The sequence below is a fragment of the Macaca thibetana genome, chromosome 2 (assembly GCF_024542745.1).
Source record: "Macaca thibetana thibetana isolate TM-01 chromosome 2, ASM2454274v1, whole genome shotgun sequence".
NCBI classification, from domain to species: domain Eukaryota; kingdom Metazoa; phylum Chordata; class Mammalia; order Primates; family Cercopithecidae; genus Macaca; species Macaca thibetana.
The window spans coordinates 162786222-162806974 of NC_065579.1; the positions used below are offsets into that span (position 1 = coordinate 162786222).

The following is a 20753-nucleotide window of genomic DNA, read 5'->3' on the forward strand; positions in this document are numbered from 1 at the left end:
TAGGGAATCCTTTTCTCATTGCTTGTTTTTGCCAGGTTTGTCAAAGATTAGATAGTTGTAGGTGTGTGGTCTTATTTCTGGGTTCTCTATTCTGTTCTATTCGTCTGTGTGTCTGTTCTTGTACCAGTACAATGTTGTTTTGGTTACTATAGCCCTGCAGTATAGTTTGAAGTCGGGTAGCATGATGCCTACAACTTTTTTCTTTTTGCTTAGGGTTGCCTTGGCTGTTTGGGATCTTTTTTTGATTCCATATGAATTTTAAAATAGTTCTTTTCCAATTCTGTGAAGAATGTCAATGGCAGTTTAATGGAAATAGCATTGAATCTTTAAATTGTTTTGGACAGTATGGGCATTTTCATGATACTGATTCTTCCTATCCATGTGCATGGAATGTTTTTCCATTTGTGTCATCTCTGATTTCTTTGAGCAGTGGCTTGTAGTTCTCCTCGAAGAGGCTCTTCACTTCCTTTGTTAGCTGCATTCCTAGGTATTTTATTCTTTTTTGTGGTAATTGTGAATGGGAATTCTTTCATGATTTGACTGTCAGCTTGTCTGTTGTTGGTGTATAGGATTGCTAGCAACTTTTGCACATTCATTTTGTATCCTGAGATTTTGCTGAAGTGGCTTATCAGCTTAAGAAACTTTTGGGCTGAAACAATGGGATTTCCTCGATAAAGAATCATGTCATCTGCAGACAAAGATAGTTTTCACATCTTCCTTTACTCCTATTTAAATATGCTTTATTTCTTTCTCTTGCCTGACTGCCCTGGCCAGAGCTTCCAATACTATGTTGAATAGAAATGCTGAGAGAGGGCAACCCTGTACTGGTTTTCAAGGGGAATGCTTTCAGATTTTGCCCATTCAGCATGATACTGGCTGCGGCTTTGTCGTATAAGGTTCTTATTATTTTGAGGTATGTTCCTTCAATCCCTAGTTTATTGAGAATCTTTAACACGAAGGGATGTTAAATTTTAATGAAGGTCTTTTCTGCACCTTTTGAGATAATCATGTGCTTTCTGTCTTTAGTTCTGTTTATGTGATGAATCACTTTTATTAATTAGTGTATGTAGAACCAGTCTTGAATCCTGGGAATGAAACCAACTTGATCATGGTGGATAAGCTTTTTGATGTGCTGCTGAGTTTGGTTTGCTAGTATTTTGTTGAAGATTTTTGCATTGATGTTCATCAAGGATATTGATCTGAAATTTTCTTTTTTTGTTGTATCTCTGCCAGGTTTTGGTGTCAGGATGATGCTGGCCTCATGGAATGAGTTAGGAAGCATTTCCTTCTTTTAAATTTTTTAGAATGGTTTCAGTAGGAATGGTACCAGTTCTTCTTTGTTCCTCTTGTAGAATCCAGCTGTGAATCCATATAATCCTGGGATTATTTTGGTTGGTAGGTTATCAATTCCTGTCTCAATTTCAAAACTTGTTATTGGTCTATTCAGGGATTCAGTTTCTTCCTGGTTCAGTCTTCAGAGGGTGTATATGCCTAGGAATTTATCAATTTCTTCTAGAGTTTTTAGTTTATTTGCAGAGAGGTGTTCATAGTATTCTTTAATGATTGTTTGTATTTCTGTGGGGTCAGTGGTAATATCCCTCTTATAATTTCTGATTGTGTTTGATTCTTCTCTCTTTTTTTCTTTATTAGTCTAGCTAGTGGTATATCTATTATATTAATCTTTTTGAAAAAATCAGCTCCTAGATTGGCTTATTTATTGAAAGGTTTTTTGTGTATCTATCTCCTTCAATTCAGCTCCAATCTTGGTTATTTCTTGTCTTCTGCTAGCTTTGGGGTTCGTTTGCTCCTGGTTCTCTAGTTCTTTTAGTTGTGATGTTAGTTGTTAACTTGAGATCTTTCTAGCTTTTTGATGTGAGCATTTAGTGCTATCAATTTCCTTCTTAGCACTGCTTTAGCTGTGTCCCAGAGATTATGGTACGTTGTATTGTTGTTCTCAGTTTCAAAGAACTTCTTGATTTCTGCCTTGATTTCACTATTAACCTGAAAGTCATTCAGGAGCAGATTGTTCAAATTTTATGTAGTTGTATGGTTTTGAGTGAATTTCTTAATCTTGAGTTCTTATTTTATTTTGCTGTGGTCTGAGAGACTTGGTTATGATTTCCATTCTTTTGCATTTACTGAGGAGTGTTTTGTTCCTGATTATCTGATCAATTTTAGAGGAAGTGCCATGAGGTGGTGAGAAGAATGTATATACTCTGTTGTTTTTGGGTAAAGAGTTCTGTAGATATCTATCAGGTCCACTTGATCCAGAGCTGAGTTCAAGTCCTGAATGTCTCTATTGATTTTTGTCATGATGATCTGTCTAATATTGTCACTGTGGTGTTAAAGTCTCCCACTATTATTGCATGAGAGTCTAAGTCTCTTTGAGGGTCTCTAAGAACTCGCTTTATGAATCTGAGTGCTCCTGTATTGTGTGCATATATATTTAGGATAATTAGGTCTTCTTGTTGAATTGAACCATTTACTATTACCTAATGCTTTTCTTTGTCTTTTTTTTAATGTTTGTTGGTTTAAAGTATGTATTGTCAGATACTAAGAATGCAAGATCTTCTCTTTCTGGTTTTCAATTTGTTTGGCAAATTTCCCTCCATTGCTTTATTTTGAGCCTACATGTGTCTCTGCATGTGAGATGGGTCTCTTGAAGACAGCATACACATGGGTCTTTGTTCTTTATCCAGCTTGCCATTCTGTGTCTTTTAATTGTGGCATTTAGCCCATTTACATTTAAGAGTAGTATTGTTATGTGTGGATTTGATCCTGCAATCATGATGCTAGCTCATTATTTTTCAGACTTGTTTATATGTTTGCTTCATAATGTCACTGGCCTGTATACTTCAGTGTTTTTTTGTAGTGGCTGGTAATGGTCTTTCCTTTCCATTTTTAGTGCTTCCTTCAGGATCTCTTGTAAAGCAGATCTGGTGGTAATGAATTCTCTCAGCATTTGCTTGTATGAAAAGGATCTTATTTCTTCTTCATGTATGAAACTTAGTTTGGCCAGATATGAAATTTTGGGTTGAAAATTATTTTTTATGAATGTTGAATATAGGCTCCCAATCTCTTCTGGATTGTAGGATTTCTGTTGAGAGTTCCACTGTTAGTCTGATGGGCTTCCACTTTGTAGGCGACCTGGCCTTTTTCTCTGGCTGCCCTTACCATTTTTTTCTTTCATTTGACCTTGGAGAGTCTGATGATTATGTGTCTTGGGGATGATCTTCTTATGGAGTATCTTACTGGGGGCCTCCATATTTCCTGAAATTGAATGTTGGCTTGTATTGCTAGGTTGGTGAAGTTCTCCCGGATGATATCCTGAAGTATGTTTTCCAAGTTGGCTCCATTCTTGTCTTGTTCAGGTACCCCAATCAGTCATAGATTCAGTCTGTTTACATAATCCCATATTTCTCAGATGTTTTGTTCATTTCTTTTCACTGTTTTCTGTTTTTGTTGACATGTCTTATTTCAGAAAGACAATCTTCAAGCTCTGAGATTCTTGCCTCCATTTGGTCTATTCTGCTATTAAAGCTTGTGATTGCATTGTGAAGTTCTTGTAGTATGTTTTTCAGCTCTATCAGGTCGGTTATGTTACTCTCTATACTGGCTATTTTGGATATCAGCTCCTGCATTGTTTTATCATGATTCTTAGCTTCTTTCCATTGGGTTACAACATGCTCCTTTAGCTCAGTGAACTTCATTTTTATCCACATTCTGAAGACTACTTCTGTCATTTCAGTGATCTCAGCCTCAGCCCAGATCTGAACCATTGCTGGGCAGGTGTTGCAATTATTTGGAGGAAAGGGAGCATTCCGGTTTCTTTGTTTTTTCTTTTCTTTTCTTTCTTTTTTTTTTTTTGTGCTAATTCTTTCTCATCTTTGTGGGCTTATCTGCCTCTGATCTTTGAGTTTGCTGACCTTTGGATTTTTTTTTGTGTTTTGTTGTTGCTGTTGTGTTTTATTTGTTTTTCTTTGAACAGTCTGGGCACTCTTCTGTAGGGCTGCTGTGGTTTGCTGTAGGTCTGCCCCAGACCCTAGTCACGTTGGTTTTTCCAGTACCTGGAGGTATCATCAGTGAAGGTTGTGAAACAGCAAATATGGCCACCTGCCCATTCCTCTGAGAGCTCTGTCCCAGGGGTTACTGACCTGTTGCTGGCCTGAACGTGCCTGTAGGAGGTAGATGGAGTTTCCAGTTGTAAGATCTCACCCAGTCAAGAGGAATGGAATCAGGGACCTGCTTAAAGATGCAGTCTGGCTGCATTTTGGTAGAGCAGCTGTGCTGTGTTGGGAATCCCTTCAGCCCCCAGCTGATTTGGGCTCTTCAAGGCCCACAGCCTGAACCTGCTAAGGTGCCCAAACAGTAAATGTCTGCCCCACCTACTGGGCACTCTGTTCCAGGAAGAAATTAGAACTCTGTTGGCCATAGAACATGGGTGGGGCTGGCTGGAGGCCCTGGCTGGGAGGACCCACCCAGTGAGGAGAATGGATCCGGGTCTGTTTAAAGAAGCAGACTGGTCATGCCTCAACAAAACAGCTGTGCTGGGGAACTGTGCTGTGGAACTGCCTCTGCTGTGTTCAGTTTGGACTTTCCAATGCCTGCAGGCTGGAAGGGCTGAGTCATCCAAACAACCAAGGTGATGACCCACCCCTCCTATGGGGCACTCTGTCCCAGGGAGACATCAGAGTTCTGTCCATAGAATACAGCTGGGTGGGGGTGGCTGGAGGCCCTAGCTGCGAGGTCCTGCCCAGTGAAGAGGAATGGATCAGGGTTATGGCTATTGTTTTGGCTGGCTTCATAGTATTTCATTGAGTTATCCTATTTGCCATTTCTTATTACTGAACATATTTTTCACCCTCTTAATATCCTCTTACTCCTAACACCCTCTTACTCCTACTCCTGTACACAGATTTTGGGTTACTATCAATAAAACCATAAATGTTTTCTCCCTGTCTCATCCCTTATATCTCCATCAAAAGCAAATGCTGTCCTGAATGTTTATAATTATTATTCACTTATAAAGCTTAAAATTTTGTATCACATATTATGTCTAAGGCATATGGTGTTTGATTATACTTGCTTTAAAATTTCATTAGAAAATATGCCATATGCTTTTATTTGGTATTTACTCTTTAATTCAACATAATGTTATTAAGATTCATTCATGCTGTTGTATATGGTTGTCATTCACTTATTTTTCATTGCTCTCTAATATTATATTTTATTAGTATACTACAATTTATTTATCTGTCCTCCTGACTATGGCCATTTAGATTACTTAAAGTTTTTGCTATATGAACAGTGTTTCCTCCAAACATTTGTGTGCATATCTCATGCATACATGTACTAATTCTGGAGGGATTTTTATATCTAGGAATAGAATTGTTGGATTGTAGGTATGCACATGTTCAGCTTTAAAATGCAATGCCAAAGGACGGTGGAAAGTGATGGTACTATCAGTAACATATAAGAAATTATGACAATAGGATGTTGGATAAATCCTATTTAATAGTTGGCAATATCAGATTTCTTAATTTTTGTAAATTGATTACATGTAAAATGATTTTCTAATTCTAGTCTTCATTTATATTTCCTGATTGTCAGAGAGACAGAGATTTTCTTTTCTTTCTTTCTTTCTTTCTTTCTTTCTTTCTTTCTTTCTTTCTTTCTTTTTTTTTTTGACGGAGTCTTGCTCTGTCACACAGGCTGTAGTGCAGTGGCATGATCTCTGCTCACTGCAACCTCCACCTCCTGGGTTCGTGGCATTCTCCTGCCTCAGTATCCCGAGTAGCTGGGACTACAGGCACCTGCCACTATGCCCAGCTAATTTTTTGTATTTTTAGTAGAGACGGGGTTTCACCATGTTAGCCGGGATGGTCTTGATCTCCTGACTTTGTGATCCACCCACCTTGACCTCCCAAAGTGCTGGGATTGCAGGCGTGAGCTACCAGTCCTGACCAAGACTGAGCATTTCTTTAGATGTTTCTATCTACGTGTGTTTCATGTTTTGTGGTGTGACTTTTGTTCATTTTGTCATATTTGTTATTAATTTGTAGGCATTCTTTGTAATTTCTTGATATAAAATTTTGATCCTTAGTCAATTATATATTCCTGATTCATTTTCAATTATATGCATGGCAAATATCTTCCCCAGATTACAGCTTGCTTTTTGTTTTACTTTTTTAAAGATGTCTTTTGATTAACCCAAGTTTCTTAATTTTACTCTAATTTTTATGTATTTTTTATGGTTATGTCTCTTTGTTAAGCCCTTCCCTACTCCAAAGCAGGAAGAAATTCACATTTATTTTATCACATGTTTTAATGTTTTGCTTTTGACATAAAGATCTTAAACTATATAGAGTTATTTTTGTGTAATGTGCATGGCAGGGGTACATATTATTCTTTTTTTCTTATCAATAATCACTATTACTAGGTCCTTTTGCTGAACAGTCTTCTCTTTTCACAGTAATCTGCCATACCATCTTTGATAGACACTTAAGTTTAATTTATTTTTAGATCTCTTTCTATGGTCCCCCTTCTGAATACTGTCTTTTCAATTCTTGTATTTGGGTACTGGGTTCACAGGTGTCTATTACATTATTAACATATTTATTAAAAGAAAAATGTTAAATTACAGAGGGTCATGCATCGACCAATGACGAATGTGTCTCATGAATTAAATATTATGATTAATTCAAATCTGTGAGCCTGAGGGCCATTAAAAAGATAAAATAAATAAATAATGCTACAAAGAACAGTCTTATTCATGTTCTTTTTCTCCCTTTCTTGCCTAAGGACAAGTTCCCAGGAATGAGGGAGCAAGTGTATACAAAATACTTTTAAAGGTTTTAACTGTGAAACTTAAATGCTTTCCAAAGGGACATACACATTACCCTTTGTGGCAAAGGGTCTAGCAATTAAATTCAGAGTTCTGGCCCTGGGGCATCCATTGTCCTGTCTTCTTTTGCTCCAGTCTCCTTCCTTACCCCTTCCCCACCACACTGATCCTTGTCTAATCCCACTAAGAGGCAATATATTTCTTCTTTGGACCCTGTCTGTACCTGCTAAAGCAGCACCCACAGACTCTACTGCTAGTTGGCCAGATTAAAAGTAACAATGAAACAATTTCTGGCCTCACGTTGGTCTCCCTCTTTTCATTTTTATTACTGATGCGCATTTTCTAGCTAGTTTGCTCTTTCCCCAGATATACTCACAGCTTGCTCTTAGGGTTGACTGGTTATAGCATTGCTCAGATGTCACCTTCCTCAGCAAGACCTTTCGAGACCACCCATTTAAAATGGCAACCCCTCACTCTCGATTCCCACTGTTTCCCTCCTGTGCTTTTTTTCCCATATAACTTATCACCACTTGTCTGTTTCCCCTTCATCAGAATTTGGAGCTTAGATCTCTTTTGTCCATGGGTGTATTCTCAGCATCTACAATACTTTAAACATGACAGATGCTTTGTGAACATTTGCGAATATTATTACAAACAAAGCACATAGATGTTGTTCAATATGTGTGTCGGATGAATGACTGAAGTCCAGAGGACTCAAGGAACCCACGATTATACTTAACATTTTTTGGCATCTGTCCCACTGGAGGTCCAGGGGTAGTTGAAGTCTTGGGTAGTCACACTGGAACTGCTGGCTGAAAGACAAAATTATTTTCAGAATCCAGCTTTTTTAGAAAGCTGTAATTTAACTTTGCTTTGATGCACAGAATTTTTAATCTATGTGACTTTGGGGAAATCTGAAATTGAAAATGTGCTTCCCTATGCAGGAATACTAGCTGGCATATTAAGCAAACGCTCTGTAGGTTAATGCCAGCTTGTCACTGATTTGTATTCTTTTTCTGTTCTTGTCACAAACTCAGATCACTGAGAGTATTGTGAAGACTACTTTAATATTACCTTAAAATCCCTTGACAAATAAAAGGTACAATATAATAACAAATCATCACCCCTTATTTTTTAAGATTATAGAAATTGTCATATCAATATGTAGTCACCATAGAGTAACTCAAAACCAAGATATTAACAAACATCAATGAAAAATACAGCTGTTTACTGAAACGTCAACATTATAGAAGCAGTAGTAAAACTTGTGAGTGTGTTGTCTCTTTCCAGTCATGGAGGAAAACCTTGCTGAACTCACATTGAGGAGTAGTGTTTGGCCTCAAGGCACTCACATCTGTAAGGGTCACTGAAGACGTAGCTGGATATCCTATTTTGAAAATAAGATTCCCAAATTATTATATGTATTTACATTCATATGTTTAACTATGCCACTACATTTAAAAAGAGCCTGGAATATTAGAGTTGGAAAGAATCTTAGCGAATAGCCTCATTTTATAAATGATGAAACTGAATCCAAAAGGAATAATATCCAATATCATTTCTTTGCTATTAACCCAGTTCTCCTAATTCTAAATGTATTATATTCATACTTTCAAAATATATTATATCGGTGTCTACCGTATGCCACTCTATTCCGCATGCTGGGGATATAGCAATAAACAATGAAGACAGGGTCCCTGCTCTCATGAAACTTACCTTATAGTGAATTTTCACAAATACAATTGTGAAAATATATCTTCACATACTAAATATGGTTTCATATTTACTTCAGTTGTTAGTTTGCAAAGTCATTTCTCCATCTTTATACTCCATAATTGTACATTCTCTTCCTTCCTCCTCACTCCTCCAAAATGAAAGACTGATTCATATTCATTTGAAAATACCTCTATATTTTAGAGCTATTATATATAGCAAGGTAGATTAAAGAAGAAGAAAAATATCCAACCACAGTCCTTTGAAATCATGTTTATATCTCTTGGAAAGAAAAATTTTGAGTACATTTTGTGTGTATTTCTCCTTTGTTCCAAAATGTATTTGAGGTGGTTTATATCAATGTGCAATACAAGAAGATAAAAGCAGAAAGGCAAAATAGGAACAAGGAAAATATAGTAGAAAAATTATGTTGAGTCCTGTTGAAACCTAAACAGGGATAGTGGACAAAGTGCATTTCCTGATGTCCTATGCTGTTAGTAGATGTGGGCCCCACATTTGGTCTGACGTTTCTGGTAGCAAATGCTAAGAAATAAACAGTAGAGGTTACATGATTGATGAATATAATAAGTTAGAAACAGTATTATTATGAATAGCGAGAGAAAAAGTTATTCTTTTTGTTGTGATTAAAAAGAAACTTTTCCCCAGATCGTCATAAAAAGAATGCTGTATAATGTGTAAAGTATCCTATAAAATATCCTTACAGTATCATAGCCAGTATGTTCACTCATCCTCAAACTTTAGTTAGTAGTGAAGGGCAGCCAGCTTTCCTGGTACCTCAATTATGTGAAAGGGAATGTCTTAAATAGAGAACATGGGCAATCAAATCAAATGAATAAGTTGGCATTGTGGTTTTTGCATTTATAAGTAGTTCACATTCAGAGGTCAGCAACGATAACCTTTTTTTTTTTTTTTTTTTTTTTGCAAAGCAGCGTATCAATGAACTATAAAAAGATACTTACCCACCGTGCCTCCATGATTAAAAGAGTCATACATACAAAATACTTAGAAGAGTGCCTGACATTCAGTAAATGCTAAAAAGTATGTCTTAGAAACTGTAAAACAGGTCACTTGCAGTTTATCAGATGTTAATACCAGCATGTTCTAACTATAGGCCACTTGAATCTCCTGAGGAGTTCCACAATTGTCCCATTTTCCTAGGTCTTTTTGGAAGAAAGTTGATCTAAGGTAACTCATTCCTTCTTCTTCAGCCTGGCTCAAGTCAAGAACTACATTCCAAAGTGTTGTACTAGAAAAGAGCTAATAGAAATAAAGAGTGTGATAGTAGGCTGGGGCATTAGCTTTGTGGTAGGGTAGTAACTTCTCACTGGCAGAATCACCTACAATTCTTTTCCTCTGCTATTCCACTGAGCCATCGGTACCAGATTCTTGTGCGGTAATTTTAACTTCTAGCTCACTGCCTCCCACCATTCATCAAAGGCTGTATTAATAGAAAAAAATGCACAAGATTGACTACGTAAAGCATATATGATGCTTTTGTAGATTGCTTTGAACTGAGTATTGAAATCACATTCCTAGTCACTGTGGAATTCCTCTTATATAATACTGAGGATTTTCCCATTGGCTGACACTAGATGACAGTCTAATACGATGTGGGGAGGGGTGGGGTCGCCATTGTTCACTTAGAGTGAGAAAGTTCCTGGGACTGTGCTCCACCACGCCCTCTAGAGGAGGGTCTCCAGGCTGTCTCTGCGTTAAGAGCAGCTGTGCTTCTGGACAACTGCCTTGTTATACCATTTTACAAATCTATGGATCACCAAATGATTTATAATTTTATTTCTCTCATTGAGAAGACTTTGCTTTTTTTTCTCTGCAGCAATTCCTTCAGTTACCTCTTTTCAAAATTGTATTGTTACGTATTTTTAAAGTTACTTCATATTCCTTTTGGGACAAGACAAGGTAAAAATATAGAGAAGAAAATAAATAAATTAGGTGTAAGTAATTTGAACACTGTGAGATACTGAGAGATATGACAGGCTCTTCCTAATGAATAAAGATGGTTCTTTCCTCCTTCCTCCCCTCCCTTCTCTCTCTCATGCTGAAATTAACCTCCAAAAGTATTTGCTGAGAGGCTTGGTAAGTAAATTCAAAGGAATTGTTTTTAACAGTGGTGCTATGATAACAATAGTCATAATGAAGATGATGAAAAAGATCTAGGAAATAAACATCAAAGAACTTAATATTTATTTGTAAACTACATGACCACTACCTAGAAATCTCAGTCTAAGAAGCAACTGCCAGCTGCCTTTAAAAATATATCTTACCTGCAAGCAACAGACACTTTCCTATGCCAGCCTGGTTGCCCGCACTGGGTGCTGGCACTGACCAGGACATGTGATTTAATTCTGGCAGGAATCTCAGGAATCCTGATGAAGTACAACTTGATTGGGAATTTCATTTATATGAAAATGACTGGTTAAATGTTCTCTTCTGGAGGTCAGAAAATAATGTGACATAAGTCATTTCTCAAGGTTTTCTGCAGGAGAAGGAGAACTCATTCATTTGATTCTACCTATTATGTTATTTAGGTACCTTGTTGAGGGAGAAACGTGCTGAGGAATGCATGCTGCCTTAATCCTTGTGTGACTATGTCTCTTCCCCAACTTAGACATCTATGTTGCTTTACCCTTCTCACACACAAGACTGTGGAGTACATTGAGGGCTGAATACATGCCAAGGGTGGGGAACAAAAGGATCAATGATACCTAGTCTCCTAGTCTCTTTCCCCAGGGAGCACAAAGTTATTTCGCTCATATTGATCTCCAGCTGAATGTTCTTTAGACTTCCACTTGAGGGTCCGAACCAACTTGCACAGGTTATTGAGAGAATGATTCCTTTACTATGAGACCTCACTCATTATGTAGAATTCAGAGTTAAAGTTATTTAGAGAACTATGTAGTTCCTAGATAAATTAAATCTACCACTCTCTCTTCCACTTTACACTATGGTTCAAGGTTAAGTCCCCTTCATATTCCATGACCTGATCTCTAACAATCTTCACATAGTCCTCTCTTGCCACTCCCTGCATACATTCTTTCATTTGTTCAACCAATATCTGGAAGTCTCTGTATTTCAGGCATTGTGCTTGGTACTGGGAATACTGCTCTCCTGGAGTTTAAGTTCACGGAGGAGATGAACATCAAGCAGAGGATCACGTAAGCCAATTCAAACACTAGAACATATTAAAGGGGGGATGGCCCAGCCAGAGTCCCAGGAAAGCTTTCCTAAGGAATGTAGTGGGAGATTGTGGGCAGTGGAGGGAGGGTGGGAGCTTTCAGGCAGAGGGCATAGCCAGTGCAAAGGCCCAGTGTGTGGTCTCACATATCATGGATTAGTAATAGCCATTTCTGGCACCTGTCTATTCCAGGACTGGGCTTTTACAAACCCTCAGGGTGTTTTTTCCATGTGCTGAGTTGAACTGGATGTGAGAGCTAGGTGGGGTGTTACCTGCCAAAGTGCATATCTGAGACATAAGCAGCAGCAGGAGAACAGTGATCAAACTGTGGTACAGGGTGCAGCAACACTGCTTATTTTTTAGGAGTTTTGTTTTGTTTTAAAAAGTCCCTTCTTAAAACCTGACCTAGAGATTCTGTAACTATATAAGAACATGTCTGACTGTCTCTTGATACCATGTAGAGAATTAAAAATATTTTATTTGCATTCCTCGTAGCCATGTTTTTGAAAGATTCATATTGATCATGTATTTCCAGATGTGAGAAAGCTTGCTTTGTACCTCTTGTTTTAAGGCTAAGTTTATATTTCACAACATAGCAAAATCTCTTCGATATTCAATAGTGTGTTCTAAATCATGAGATACTATATAGGCAAGTAAGATGCCAAACTCTGTGATAGGGAGTTGATGGCTTTGTTTGCTGATTGTTTATTCCTTCTTCAATGTGAATGTTTAGTATTATTAAATCTTGCAAGTATCCAGAGTTATACTATAATGACCCATGTCTCCAGGAAATAAGATGAAATTTAGAGGTAAACACTACTTCACACAAAATGTTTTGTTTATACTAGTTCAAAAATGGCCATGAGGTTGCATGAGGAGGTTTGAAGCCTTCCTGGCCCATTTCTATTTTAACTCTTTAAAAATTTTCTGACTAAAATAAAATAACGCCCCCCTTTTACGCTATCACTGGAAATTCAATTAAGTTAGAAGACAGCTCCAGTCAGTGCTGAATTGAGTGGGCAGACAGAAACATGTTCTAAAAGAGCTAATTTTGGTCATCTCCATGTGACATCGTTAAGCAGAACTGAATCTCTTAATCTATACTCTTGCCAGTCTTCCTGGTGACCTAATTGCTAGAGAAAGGAAAGGTACAGGAAGGCTAGAAGATCTATGGTTGGTTAACTTTTGGGAAATGCTGAAATATTTTCCAAACAACATAGATTTTAAAGATAATTTAATATGGACCTATATGCCAAATAAAAGAAGCAAGTGAGCAGTTGCAAAGTAGCATAAGGGGAGCATAAAGGATAAACTGGTAACTGAAAAAAAAGAGAGAAATAAATTTGGTCATTGTTTCCTCCTTCAAGGAATTAAAAATTACAAATAAAGGTCTTGATTTATTTTGAGATGGTTTTTGCTTACTAGACTCATGACATTTCTTCTCAGACTGGACAGTATGAGTCGTAGCTTCATTTTTGTTTTTTATGCACTTTCACATTTGATTCTCATAATAATCATATGAACTAGATAATGTTACTCTCTATTTAAGACAAGGAAACTACTACAGAGGTGAAATTGTCACAGGATCCTTGGGGTGTCGCTTTGCCAGCCAGAAATTCTGTGGCCAGTGGTGCCTTCTGCCTGGGTATTGCTCACACTTCTGGGCTTGTTCCACCCACTTGATTCGGCAGGCTGTGCTTGGTCTGTGCTACCAGCCTGGATCCCACACCTGCCAAGGGTGAGCCAGGTGCAGAGCAGTAAGGGGTGTGTGAACGAGTCAGCGTGGGGTCTGGCCACTGCATACAGCCAGGCACACTGGCTGCTGAGGCAGAGTGGGAAGCTCCAGGCTCCAGCATGGGTGCTGACTCTGTGTGAGGTTGCTGCTGGACCAGATGTATTGCAAGCGGTTTCTGCTGCGGTCACTGGTGTCTGGACAAGGGGAACACTGTGGCACCTGAAAGCTTGGAGATGCCAGGAACTGTAGAGCTCCAAAGAGGGTGTTACAGATCTGGCTTGGGGGGCCTTAGGTCTGGGCTCCCCAAAGGGCCACAGCTCTTCTGTCTTTCTCATTGCTTGCAATGTGGTGAGCAGGTGGGAGGTGTGTTTCAGCCCGGTTTATGTTACAACTATTTCAGTCCCACCATTCAGTAGGTCCCGAGTTCTTGTCTCACCTCCAAGAAGAATGAGGTATGCAGATAACTGGAGGGTGAGCAAGGTGGAGAGGAGCTTCATTGAGCCACAGAACAGCTCTCAGGAGACCTGAAGTGGGTAGTTCCTTTCCACAGGCAGGCTCTCCAAGTGAGTGTCCAGCTCTCAGTGGAGAGGAGACCTGTAGTGGGTAGCTCCTTTCTGCAGGCAAGTCGTCTGGACGAGGAGACCCATAGTGGGTAGCTCCCTCTCACAGTCGGTAGTCTTGACTTCTGTCTGAGTCTGACTGAGTCCCCAGTTTTTCATGGGATTAGAAGGGAGAAAGCGCATGGTGATTGGTCCATGGACAGCCATAGGCGGGCCTGGAAAAAGCACTATCCAATTGATCCAATGGTCATCAGTGAAGTTATCACTCCTATCCATGGACTTCACCTGGAACTGGCAGCCCAGCTCCCAGGCTTCAGGCCATCCCTAGCCTGAAGGTGGGATTTCACTGGGGACCTATGCCTTTCCATTCAGGAACCTAGTCAGCCTCCCACTGTCATCATGCCTTCCATAGCCCAGGCTGTTTGCACCAAAGGGCACCTGCAGGCCTGCATCCAGCTGCCCTTAGCCCATCCCCACCTGCTGCCTTCCTCCTGTGCTCCTTGGCGCCCAAAGTCCGGAGGGGGCCAAGGTGGGGGATTGGTGTATCAGTGCTGCCCCAAGCGTGCACACACCTGGCCAGGTTGCGACAGTGCCTGGGCTGAACCTCAACCTTGCTCCGAAATTGGAGCAGGTGCTAGGAGTGGCAAGAGTCCCGGGAGTGGAAGAAGGCTCTTCTGAGCCTGCAGAAGTGGGGGTGCTCCCAGCCCCCGAGAGCCCTGGGATGCCAGGGTACGGAACTGCAGCTGGGTGGCTACAGCTGCCCTGAGAGCCCAGGGCTTCTACCCCACCAAGTCAGTAGGGGGCAGGCTCCCTCCTGTTCCCAGCCTCCGCGGGTTCCACAGTCCCAGTCACGCCTCCCTTGCTGCAGCTGGCATCCTCACAACAGCTAGTCCAGTCGGGCAGCTGCTGCCATCAGAATGACTTGCTCTAGGCTACAGAGCCTGTAGGTGGCAGAGACAGGAACTGAACCCAAGCCTGTCTGACATTAAAGACTATATTTATTCCATTCTGGTGGCCTTATAACTGTAGCAGCCTATAACTTACTGCAACATGCATCATCAGAACCGGGGCCTAGTCATGGAAGAGCTCACTCGTGATGTCTAGTATACAACCGCCCAGAATAGGAGGCCTTTGGTAGCTTCTCTTCCTGTCCCACCATCACCTTTCAGCTTCCTGTCATAAGACTACCCAGACGTCAGCCCTAGTCAGATGGCTTTTTTTCAGGGAGATATCCTCTGCATTCCCTAAAGCCTTCCTTTGTTAATCTCTTCTTTTTTTTGTGCTTAAAAAAATTCTCCATTTAAAAAACATTTACTGAATTATCAACACATTGATAACCATGTGTTATCATTGCTCTAGGTGGTACAGCTATATCAGTAGACAAATAAGATAAAAAACACTGCCCTCATCAGATTTACTTTTTTGTGTGTGGAGAGGAGCCAAACAGGTAACTTACAGACGGTGTTAAAATGTGCTATGGAGAAAATACAGCCAATAAAGGAGAACAGGAAGTGGGGTGGGAGGCAGTTGCAATTTAAAATAGGATGGTCATGGAGTACCTCATCAAGAAGGTGACATTTGAACAAAAATTTTGAGATGAGGGTGTGATCCATGTAGATATTTGGGGGAAGAAGTTTTCAGGCATAGGAAGTGAGGTTAAAAGGCCCTGAGATGAGAGAAACCCTGTCATGCTAAAGAAAAAGTTGGAGGCCAGCTTGACTGAGCAAAGCAAGAGAAAGGAGAGTGCAGTCATGGGGGATATAACAAGTAGGGTATAATGTGGCTTTTTATGCTAACTGTAGATTTCTGCTCCTCTTTACTGTCCACTTCCCTCCTCCCCTCACTAGACCTTGGTCCTTGTGAGCCTGGTTTTGTTTACATCAGTATCTGTCTCAAGTAGATACACATAATTCTAAACCTATATAATTTGCTTTTATTCTAAACCTATATTATTTTTATTAAAACACACACACACACACACACACACACACACACCCCTTAGACAAAGACAGACTGGTTAATCAGCCATTCTATTTCCTACCTTGGGTTCTTACTGTATTTCCGAATGGATTTAGAGGGTCTAATAATAGAATACAACATGTTGACACTTGCTGTGAACCAAGTGCTATGTAGGTATTTTGTTTGCTTAGTCTCTTCTGTTGCTTTTAATCACACTTAGAGGAAGGAACCACCCACATGAAAGCTTTCCCTTTTCTCCATTCTCCTGTCTCCCTTCATGTTCCTCAAGCATCCTCACCTTTGGTCAATGCTTCTAGAACTCAGTGTTTATTTTCCATCCATCACACTATTGCTAAGAACTACAGCTTTCTGTGGATCCTCTCAGTGCGTTAGCCATCACCTCATCATGTTTGCTTCATTTTCACTTTATTTCCTTTAACTCTTCAATGGATCATGCAGAATAAAATTTTTAAATGGAATCCTTTTACCTTCATTTCAGATGAGGTTCCAAAGGTTAAGAACCATAACACAGGGCACAAGCCACCTCACGTTGAAAGCAGGGTTCTAGTCCATCTAGGCAGGACATGCGAGGCAGTGTGGAGTGGGACCTGTCAGTGCTGGTCCATCATCAACCTCAAAGCTATGTGACGGAGTGGGAGCAGCCTAGCTAAGAGTTCCTTTGAAGGGTCCTGTGCATCAGGCCCTCCCTCATGGAGAAGATGAAGAAGAATCCGTTCCTTCACTTTAGACCAAGTAAAGTGTGGATCTGGGAGAACTACTCAGATCTCTTGACCTGTGTGTCCTGCAATTTAGGACAAAGGGGCATGGTGCCTTACTCAGGCTGGAGAGGCTACATGAGGAGTCCATGGTTGGTTAGCTGCTCGGAATGGGCACGGAGAAGAGAGACAGGGCCACCCTGGTGAAGAGGAGCACTTTCCCCATAGAGTAGGCAAAGGTGCATATCTTTCCAGACATAATAGGGTGCCATGAAAATAATCTCAGTAAGAATGCCTAGAGGAGCAAAGAAGCCCCCAAGGGGAGCTGACCTTCAGAAGTTTAGAGGCTGCAGGGAGAAGGAAGCAGAAGACCAGAGGAGAGGCATGGCCTGCACCAAGGGAAGCAGTCATAGGATAGTCAGGGATTTCTGAAAAACCTGCCAGAGTGCCCCATGAAGTCAATATGGCAATTTTTATTCTCCTCATCCAGAGGACACCTAAGTCAGATTACAGCCAGCCTATTAAGGAAGGTCCTTCCTTACCTACCTCTCCCTTCTTCTTCTTACGCCCATGCCCCATAAAGAGGGGCCCAAGCCAGCAGCTAGGAGTGGAGGAGAGGATGGAGCCAGGCTAGGGAATCAGAGACATTCCCTGTCTCTTCCATACCCCCACCTCACATATCCCAGTCTTTCCAAGTTGAGTTAGACCCACACTTGGGGGAAGGGAGAGGAAAGAAGTTCTGGACTAAATTCACTTTTTTGAGTTTTGAGATTACGTTTGACAAGAGTTTTTAATTACTGACACAGTCTGTTCTTGAGGCTGAAAGGGACCAGATGACATTTATTATATGAAAATTACCAAAAAAAGCGAAGTAATCTGTTGGAAATTTCTTTTAGAGGCCAAGAAAAAATTATTCAATAGATCTCATTTGAACAGAGAAGAATGGAAAAAGTAAAAATTATTTTTTGCTAACCTACCCAGTTTAGCTTATTTAATCAACAAAGTACAAAGGTAAAAGTTATTTGTAAGTTTCAAGCTGCTGGTTAACTTATCTGGTTAGTCAGACGCTGTCATCTAAGATTTTACCTTACTCCAATGTAAAACTGAACCTAAAAATTTAACTTATTTTCTAAAATAGAAATATTTCCATTTGGCCTTTCATTCTATCACTACAGCACCTATTGGCATAGCACAGACTTAGACTTATCCATCTAGTTTCTGGACAAATGTGTAATTGCTCTCCATCAATTTACCTGCAGCACAAAGAACCTTTAAACACAGTGGTGACATTAACTGGATAATACAGGCCTTCAACCACATCTAAACACATATGAATCAGCCTCATCAATCTGCGTGGTCAGGATAACGTGGGCACTGACCTTCAGCCCAGCATAAAGGAGACATGTGGTGTGAAACCTAAACCTAAACCCTGCATAAAATTGGTTTCATGTGGGAGGCAGATTGTTCAGGACATGTGCTGACTAAATGGGGAATAATAATGTGTATTGCTGGATTACTGGTCCAGAAAGGGTTTCAGGACTCCCTTGGGGAAGATGACAGTAAACAGGACAGAACTCATCACGCATCATGTGGTGAACTTGTAGATACTCAATAATTATGAAATAAACTGAAAAATAGGTCATCCGCTAGCTTTTACCCTGAGGAACCTCACCCCAAAGGGGAATAACTGAATAGACAAATATGCAATGTAAACTAGTCATCAAGAAGGCTGAGCTTGACTTACAGGTGACAGATAAAGAAAAAAGAGAAATTCTTTCAACATTCTGTTTTGTGTGCCCCAGGTGGAAAGTGGTGAAAAAGATACGATAAACAGAATTTCCTAGGATTCAAGGAAAAGCATTGGAATTTTGTATGGATTCTGTAGATTCATACCTACAGTAAGAATTACATGATAAAAAGTGTTGATGGCGGGGGAGGGGGGTGGGCTACAAATGCAGGAAGAGTTTCTTTAATTTATTTCCAACTGAGGAAATGCTAGCTTCACTCTCAGATGCTGCATGTCTCAGGAAAACACTGGTCTAAAAAAGGGAGAGATTAATGTAAGCATAGCTGTCATGTTTGACCTTTTCCTGAGACCTATAACAGCTTCACACTAGAAGGGATTTATTCAGTGTCTAAAGACATTTATTCAGCACCAACCATGTACTCTCTGACAGTAGGACTCAAGGTCTGAAGTCTGTCTGGGCTCAATACTGGCTCATCTACTTTCTGCTGGACTTTGGGTGAGTTACTTAACCTCTTTGTGCCTCAGTATCTTCATCTGTAAAGTGGGATAATAACAGCACCTAAGTAATTGTGTTGTTGGGAGGATTCAATGAGAAAATACCTTTACTAGTTTAGAACAGTCCATGCAAATTGGAGGCAACCAACAAATATTAATATTTTTGCTTAGTGTTATTATACAATCATGTCAGTTGGTAAACATTTTTATGTAATTGCTAGGAAAAAAATGGAAAGGTCCTTGTATGATTGTTCTCTGAAAACCTTTTATTTAGCCCCTGCATTTATGCAAACAATTTTGGTAGGCCTCCTGTTGCAGCACTCTCCATTTCTACCAATGCCCATTCTAGTTCAGACCATATCACTTTTTTAACCACCTTTGTGATCATGGAAAATAAACTTAAACCACTTTAAATCTATATCATTTAGTCTTCTTGCTCCCTGCTCTTGCAACTATCACCTAACATATACATAGCTTCTGTTTTCCTGACATTTTCCCACATACTAAAAAAGCCATACTGGCTATTTGTTGTTCAGATCACAGCCCCAATTCATAGCCCATTAGTTGACATTTAAACACAGTAGTGACATTAACTGGACAACACAGGCCTTCAGCTACATCTAAACACATTTGAGTCAGCCTCATCAATCTGCGTGGTTAGGATAACGTGGGCACTGACCTTCAGCCCAGCATAAAGGAGACATGTTGGGCTGTGGGCTATGAACTGGGGCTAAATGAGTTGAAGCTCATCTTTACCTTGTTCCACCCCACCTAATCAACACTTACCCTTCTCCCAACAAGCAATGTCAGAACTCCTGCTTGTCTTCTCATGTCCTGCGCTCATTTTGTTTTATGCCTTTGCTTATGATGAGAATGTGAAGATCCATTTCTCATCTTTCTTCCACCTGAGTCAGTATTTTCTTCCAGACACTGTGTGAAGACTTCTCTGATTCCCCTTCCTTTCCCCCAGCACTCACTGACTTTTCTTACTTTTCAGCAGCAGATACATATTGATAAAGGCAGACACTATTGAAGAGCAATTGAGGTGCCCTGTTGGCACCTGCACACAGGCATGGCATGACTAGCAAAGGGGTCAGAAGTTGCTGTCACAAACAAATCACTGGAGCCTTCTCACTGCCTTGCAGACTCTCTCTGGCATTCCCCTGTTAACATTAGAATCCAATACCCCTATCAACTGCTGAACTTCTGATCTACTTTCTTCTAATCTCATCTAATGACATGTCTTCTGGGTTGATCCCCCACCATTTCTGACATTCTTACTCATAAATCAGTAGTTTTGTTGCATCCCCTGGGCAGTTGCTTCCTTTGGTCTGTGCCCCTCAGTGCCTGATCATCCACTTGGCAAGGATCAGTTCTGTCTACCTGCGGTGCTGGCTGAAGATTAGAGGCAGACTGGACCTAGCATTTTACTCTAAGTATCCAGGAGTAGAAAGACCCAGATAGTGAGGACCAGCTAAGTCATTAGAAAGGGCTTAATATTAAAATCAACATCATCAGGTCTAAGGGTCATGTGCAGACATAACAATAGGAGGCAGAGCGAAAGGGACTGGTGGGCAGTAAAATAGGAGGCAAGGCAAATGGGTCACACAGGATTATAAGCTCTGTAAGCAACAGGAGCCCTGTCTGTCTTGTTCATCACTGTATCCGAGCACCTCAAAAGTCCCTGACACATTGTAGGCACTCCATACTTATGAGTTTCATGAATAAGTGTCTTGGATGATTGCCACACTGGGTTGGCATCTCTTAGGC

General features: G+C 40.2%; 1 protein-coding gene across 2 annotated transcripts in view; it reads right to left on the bottom strand.

Moving 5' to 3' along the window:
* CD96 (CD96 molecule) overlaps nucleotides 1-20753 on the bottom strand; it is a 108843-nt gene that overhangs the window by 26628 nt on the left and 61462 nt on the right. For both annotated transcript variants that reach the window (XR_007723204.1, XM_050778894.1), the window contains exons 9-10: nucleotides 8163-8231; nucleotides 7585-7656 (exon numbers count right to left, since the gene is read on the bottom strand). Coding sequence is in view for 1 of the 2 variants with exons in the window: in XM_050778894.1 (XP_050634851.1) it covers nucleotides 7585-7656; nucleotides 8163-8231 (141 nt within the window). In the remaining variant the exon portion in view is untranslated. The remainder of the gene's footprint in view (nucleotides 1-7584; nucleotides 7657-8162; nucleotides 8232-20753) is intronic.